Here is a 6898-nt window from a genome sequence, read left to right on the forward strand (position 1 = left end):
ATTTAATGAATTGGCCTCAACTGCCCTGTGTGGCAGAGAATTCCACAGGTTCACCAGCTCAATCCCTCCTCAGCTCAGTCCTAAATGGCTTACCCCTTATCCTTAGACTGTGACCCCTGATTCTGAACTCCCCTGTCATCGGGAACATCTTTCCTGCATCTAGTCTGTCTAGTCCTGTTAGAATTTTATAAGTTTCAATGAGATCCGCTCTCATTCTTCTAAACTCTAGCGAATATAAGCCGAATCGACCCAATCTCTCCTCATAAATTACCAGATAATGACAGAGACAGAATTAATCTAAATCTAGCATACAGTACAGAATAAATCCCGAACTCACATGCCATACCAGGAAATGACAGATATAGAATAAATCTCAAACTCACCTACAGTATCACAGATTGGCAGAGAAAGAGAATGAATCTCACACTGACACAGATTATCAGACGGTGACAGACCCAGAATTAATACACACTGATAGAGACAAAGTGAACCCCACATTAAAGACTGATTAGTGCAAAATGAATCTCACTCTCACATACAGTACCAGAGATTGACAGATATATAATACTCTAGCACACACATACAGAACAGAGGCTGACAGACAGTGCATCAGAGGGCCTGGCAGATACAGAATGAGGCCACAATTACATGCAGTACAATTGATTTACATGTAGATTTAGTCCCACACTCACATACAGTACCAGGTACTAGCAGAAATGGAATGAATCTCAAACTAACATCAAGTGGCAGAGACTGATAGATGCAGTACGATTCCCACTTTCATAATCCGAGTGAGTAGCAGATTCATGCAGAATTCTTCGCTGAAAGACAGTACAAGAGACAGACTGATTCTAAACTAATTGGACACTAACATCCAGTACCAGAGACTGACAGATCCAGAATGACTCACACACTCACAATCAGTACCAGAGACTGACAGATACAGAATGACTCACACACTCACAATCAGTACCAGAGACTGACAGATCCAGAATGATTCACACACTCACAATCAGTACCAGAGACTGAGAGATACAGAATGAGTCCCACACTCACAATCAGTACCAGAGACTGACAGATACAGAATGACTCCCACACTCACAATCAGTACCAAAGACTGACAGATCCAGAATGACTCACACACTCACAATCAGTACCAGAGACTGACAGATACAGAATGAGTCCTACACTCACAATCAGTACCAGAGACTGACAGATACAGAATGACTCACACACTCACAATCAGTACCAGAGACTGACAGATACAGAATGACTCACACACTCACAAGCAGTACCAGAGACTGACAGATACAGAATGACTCACACACTCACAATCAGTACCAGAGACTGACAGATACAGAATGAGTCCCACACTCACAATCAGTACCAGAGACTTACAGATACAGAATGAGTCCCACATTCACAATCAGTACCAGAGACTGACACATACAGAATGACTCACACACTCACAATCAGTACCAGAGACTGACAGATACAGAATGACTCCCACACTCATAATCAGTACCAGTGATGGACAAATGTAGAATGAATCTCAGACTTGCACACCGTCCTAGTTACAGGCAGATGTAGAATGAATCTCAGACTCGCACTCTACCAGAATATGACAGATTCAGAATCAATACCAACACTGACACACGGTACAAGATAGAATCCCACCCTGACACTTAGTCATAGTCATAGAGTTATACAGCACAGAAAGAGGCCCTTCAGCCCATCGTGTCCACGCCAGCCATCAAGCACTGTCTATTCTATCACCGCTCCTTCATCGTCGCTGGATCAAAATCCTGGAACTCCCTCCCTCACAGCACTGTGGGAGTACCTTCACCACACGGACTGCAGCGGTTCAAGAACCTGTCTCACCAAAAACTTCTCAAAGGGCAATTAGGGATGGGCAATAAATGCTGGCCTTGCCAGCGATGCCCACATCCCATGAACGAATAAAAATAAAGTGACGGACAGGAAACTAAAGGATTCCACACTCACATACCGTAACAGAGACTGAGATTGAGAATGATTCCTGCACTTACATAAATCAATTCAATTTCAATTTCAATTTTATTTGTCACGTAACCAAATACAACAAGTGAAATCCAGTCAGTGAAATGCTTTTTTCTTAATGAGCCGAGCGCACCAATCAGCAAAGGACACTTAGCTGCCTGGGACGCACGGAGCCAGCAAGGACGGCAGAGACTGAGTGATACAGAACTATCCCCACACACACAGTATTAGAGATTGGCAGATGCAGAACTAAAGTGGCGGAGACCACACCGCAATGCGTGAATATAGTGCACAAATTGGAGGAAGTCTATCTAAATGGCTGTCCCGTCCGGAAGGAGTGTTTGCGGCCCTGGAAGATGGTCTGGGAAATGGTGAATGGGCAGATGTCACACACGCACTTGCAGGGGGCGTACTGGTGGCAAACACTCAGTCTGATTGGCTTCTTTATGTATCCAATCAGTGATATGCAGAAGAATGGAAATTGACATCATTCCTAACCAGCCAATCACAATCATTGCCTTTACCCATCCCTCATTAGCATAGGACTGTGGGGCTGCCTATATATTCCGAGCGCGGGCTGGGATTGCGTCATATTTGTATCTGAAATCGAGTTTGAGAATGGTTGGCGAAAAGAAGACAGCTACTAAGAAGGGCGCCAAGAAAACCGTCACTAAACCGGCAGCGAAGGGCGGCAAGAAGCGCAGAAAGTCGAGGAAGGAGAGTTACTCCATCTACATCTACAAAGTGATGAAGCAGGTTCACCCTGACACCGGCATCTCCTCCAAAGCCATGAGCATCATGAACTCGTTTGTGAACGATATTTTCGAGCGTATCGCGGGTGAGGCTTCCCGCCTGACCCATTACAACAAGCGGCACACCATCAGCTCCCGGGAGATCCAGACCGCCGTGCGCCTGCTGCTGCCCGGGGAGCTGGCCAAGCACGCCGTGTCGGAAGGGACAAAGGCGGTGACCAAATACACCAGCTCCAAGTAAAACTCCACGCTGTCCTGAAAGAAGAAACTCCAAACACAACGGCTCTTTTTAGAGCCACCCACTATCTCTCTGAAAGAGCTACACAACGCATCGCCTTGTAGATTCAATTTACTGTAATTATTAAGAACGTTTGAAGTTCCAGCTGTAGATGTAGTTTTTAACTCTCAGATAAGCAGTTTCATTGACCGGATCGCCCTTAGCGTCGATGTTGTATTTCCCGCCCACTAAAACACAAACACGGTCCTTGGTCGCACTTTGCCTTTGCTCTCAGACCCGTTTATTTGCAGCGCCAGCCGACTAATTAAAAGCTTGTTTTAGGTGTGAGATTCCGATTTCGGTCACCTCGTTCTCTGTCAAGACCTTTGCATTTTTCTAAAGCAAGTTGGGAGTCCATCCGTTTATTAACCGGAGATTTGCTGCATTGTAACAACCCGGAATGGGAGTTCTTAGAGATTAGAACGCGGTCAGTTTGAACACTCTGCCCCTCTTTTCTCACAGCAGGACTCCCAGATCTGGTTTCACTCCCGCAGCAGCGCCTGTGCAAAGGATCGATCGATAATCTGTGAATCTCACTTTTACACAGATTGAGCTGGAATGTGCCCCGTTACAGAATCAATGGGAATTTAATCCCGCCCGTGTAAACTCAATATTGAACCCGAAATTAATCCACATTGTAACAGCCTAGAATTTGCTTATGGTGATTTATTAATTTAATTCGCTCGTTTAGGAAAATATTGGCGGGCTCTTAGGATTTAAAAAATCTTTGAAAACAGTTATTTTCCCCCTCTTTTCATTGGCGGGAAAAGCAGACTGTAATTGGTCACCGGAAAGCACCAATGAAATTCACCACAGAGAGACCAATCACAAGTTCGCCTCTCTTCATTCCTCCAGAAAGTTTAAGAACGACAGATGTGGGAGGAAACTTTTTTTTCACTGAACGAGTAAATTGTGGAAATGTCTGGAAGAGGAAAAACCGGCGGTAAAGCTCGGGCCAAGGCCAAGTCCCGCTCATCCCGGGCCGGACTGCAGTTCCCTGTGGGCCGGGTTCACAGGCTCCTCCGAAAGGGCAACTACGCTGAGCGTGTGGGTGCCGGAGCCCCGGTCCACATGGCTGCTGTGCTCGAGTATCTGACCGCTGAAATCCTGGAGCTGGCCGGCAACGCGGCCCGCGACAACAAGAAGACCCGCATCATCCCCAGACACCTGCAGCTGGCCATCCGCAACGACGAGGAACTCAACAAGCTGCTGGGAAAGGTGACCATCGCTCAGGGCGGGGTGCTGCCTAATATCCAGGCGGTGCTGCTGCCCAAGAAAACCAGCACTGCCAGCTCCAAGAGCAAGTAAAGCGGGCAGGATTTAATCTAATAACCCAAAGGCTCTTCTCAGAGCCACCCTCTTTAACTGTGAAAGGGTTGTTTACTGTTCAGCCATTCACGTTTATAAACAGGACATGAATAACTGTAAATCCACAAACAATACAGCGGGTTTTCTGTTACCGAAAATTTGGATCACCGATTAAATACAGAGGGGGACTGGCTTCAGAGAAAAACAAAACACACGGAAACTTAACGTGAGACCGGGACTAATTGAACACATTGGGAGAGCCGAATATGAACGCATGTAAAGAAACCATTATAAAGCGGTTGTTGGGCTGACCGTTCCTTATTGGGCCAATAATTCCATATACATCCTGAGCACATTGATCCATACTAACTTTTCCCCTTTTAATTTGCAGACAGCATCGAACCAGAATTACAGCTCTGGTTAATATAAAATATTCCAAATAGTAACTACTTCCCCCCGTAGTAAGAGTTGATTTTAAAAGTGAGATTCAGATACCTCCTTCCACTCACATTTAAACCTAGACCATACCCAGACATTGACTGCCCCCACTTTATAAATCCCAATTACATTAACACTGCAAGAGCAGCACGGTGTGTGCACAGTCCAATTTGCCTTGCGCCGATCGCAACTCTTTCCTTTGCCGATGTGGTGGCTCTTAAAAGAGCCGTTGTTGTATTTGGTGCTAAAGTCCGGAGCCGGGCAGGGTGAGTTTAGGCGCGCTCCCCGCGGATGCGGCGGGCCAGCTGGATGTCTTTGGGCATGATGGTGACTCGCTTGGCGTGGATGGCGCACAGGTTGGTGTCCTCAAAGAGCCCCACCAGGTAAGCCTCGCTGGCCTCCTGCAGGGCCATGACGGCCGAGCTCTGGAAGCGCAGGTCGGTCTTGAAGTCCTGAGCGATCTCCCGCACCAGGCGCTGGAAGGGCAGTTTGCGGATCAGCAGCTCGGTGGATTTCTGGTAGCGGCGGATCTCCCTCAGAGCCACAGTGCCGGGTCTGTAGCGATGGGGTTTCTTCACTCCGCCCGTGGCTGGAGCGCTCTTCCGGGCCGCTTTGGTCGCCAGCTGTTTGCGAGGAGCTTTCCCTCCGGTCGATTTGCGCGCTGTCTGCTTGGTCCTGGCCATTTTCTGAACCGATCTCAGCAAAATCTGGATCACAGGGACTGTTAATGCGGAGTCTGCAGTGTGTCCGCCTTGTTATACTCAGTGAGGGACCGCCCCGAGCACTGATTGGCTGCATACCGGCGCCCACCCACTTCAAACCCAACTCTGACCAATCAATGAAACGCAGGAAACTCAGGCCCCGATTGGCTGAGCTGTGATTAATCGCCCATTTCAAAAAGTCCGCCAAATTTAGTGCAGGAAATAACCGTTTTGAGACAAATCGATTTTATTCTGCACATATTGAGACGATCATTACCAGAATCATTGAAGGTTTGAAATGTACCTTCCTGGGCTTGGTGCTTTAGGGCCCTTCCCATTGCCCGCACTCTGGGCTGTTGATGCTGACAGGAGCGGGGAAAGGGACCCGCGCCAATCTCCCGCTCTTCCACTCGATTCCTCTCCCTCTCCTCTCCAGCCCATTCAGAATTTCCCCCCGCCCGTCCCATTGTGACGTTAGCCGCCGCTTTCAGGGGAGAGGATCAGAATTCAGTCGCTTCTCTCTGTCCCTGTGGAGCCTGTGAGAAGGCCTTGGCCAATAATCTGTCATTGGGTAACTGTGCAGTCAGCGATCTGATACTCGGCACATTTTAGATTGCTGAATGGAGACTTATTGGCGCCGGTTACAGATAAGAGGCTGACAAATTAAACCTGTTCGCAGAACAGCGCCAGGAATTACTGACGGTGAACGCAGAATAACAGAACAAAATGATGGAGATTTTAAAATCATTCCATTGAAACTAGACTTTAGATTAATTCGCTTCTTTCCGGCACTGGAATTGGCGGGCTTTTTCAAAATATAAAAAAAGTTCAAACATTTCGACAGGCCGACAATGTCAACCAATGATGTGCTTACTTTCTAATCTGTGGCTCTGTGATTGGTTACGAAATGGGATTGTGGAGCGGACCCCCAATCAGAAGTAAGGTCGGGTTAGAGCGGTCTCAAACTGCGGTAATTTCAGGTCCCCGAATGACTGAACTGAAATTTCACAATTTCACAAACCCTGTCAGTATCAGGGCCGGACACCACCGTCTGGCTGCAAATTCACAAGTTGGACTCTTTTCAGTAACCCACTCAACGGCTCATGTCCGACCAGCCAACTAATTATTAAATTATAATCATTACAGTAAAACTGCACAATGGAGAAATGTGTAGACGCGATGTGGCTTTACACGGAGAGGGAATGTTCCGTCTGAGGAAATAACTCTCCATAAACCTGGTGCAACCGAAAGCGAAATTCAAAGATTACAGAACACATCACATATCTGTTCATAATATTTCTGACCACAATCTATTTTTGAGAACAATCTACCCCAGCTCCCGTTCCCAGGTCACTGCTCTCTGTGAGGCTGTGTGTGGCTCTTAAAAGAGCCTTTGTGTTGAG

The 6898-nt window shown here is 47.2% G+C and overlaps 1 protein-coding gene across 1 annotated transcript; it reads left to right on the plus strand.

Annotated features, from left to right (window-relative positions):
- The first annotated feature begins 2625 nt into the window (after nucleotides 1-2625).
- Nucleotides 2626-3235, plus strand: LOC147087942 (histone H2B-like). Its single transcript, XM_085977851.1, has one exon. It carries the CDS (start codon nucleotides 2638-2640, stop codon nucleotides 3010-3012), a length of 375 nt encoding a protein of 124 aa, XP_085833977.1. The 5' UTR covers nucleotides 2626-2637; the 3' UTR covers nucleotides 3013-3235.
- The last annotated feature ends 3663 nt before the right edge of the window (nucleotides 3236-6898 follow it).

This window comes from Somniosus microcephalus, unplaced genomic scaffold, assembly GCF_052327205.1.
Source record: "Somniosus microcephalus isolate GS21.2 unplaced genomic scaffold, FLI_Smic_1.0 unresolved_chr5, whole genome shotgun sequence".
NCBI lineage: Eukaryota > Metazoa > Chordata > Chondrichthyes > Squaliformes > Somniosidae > Somniosus > Somniosus microcephalus.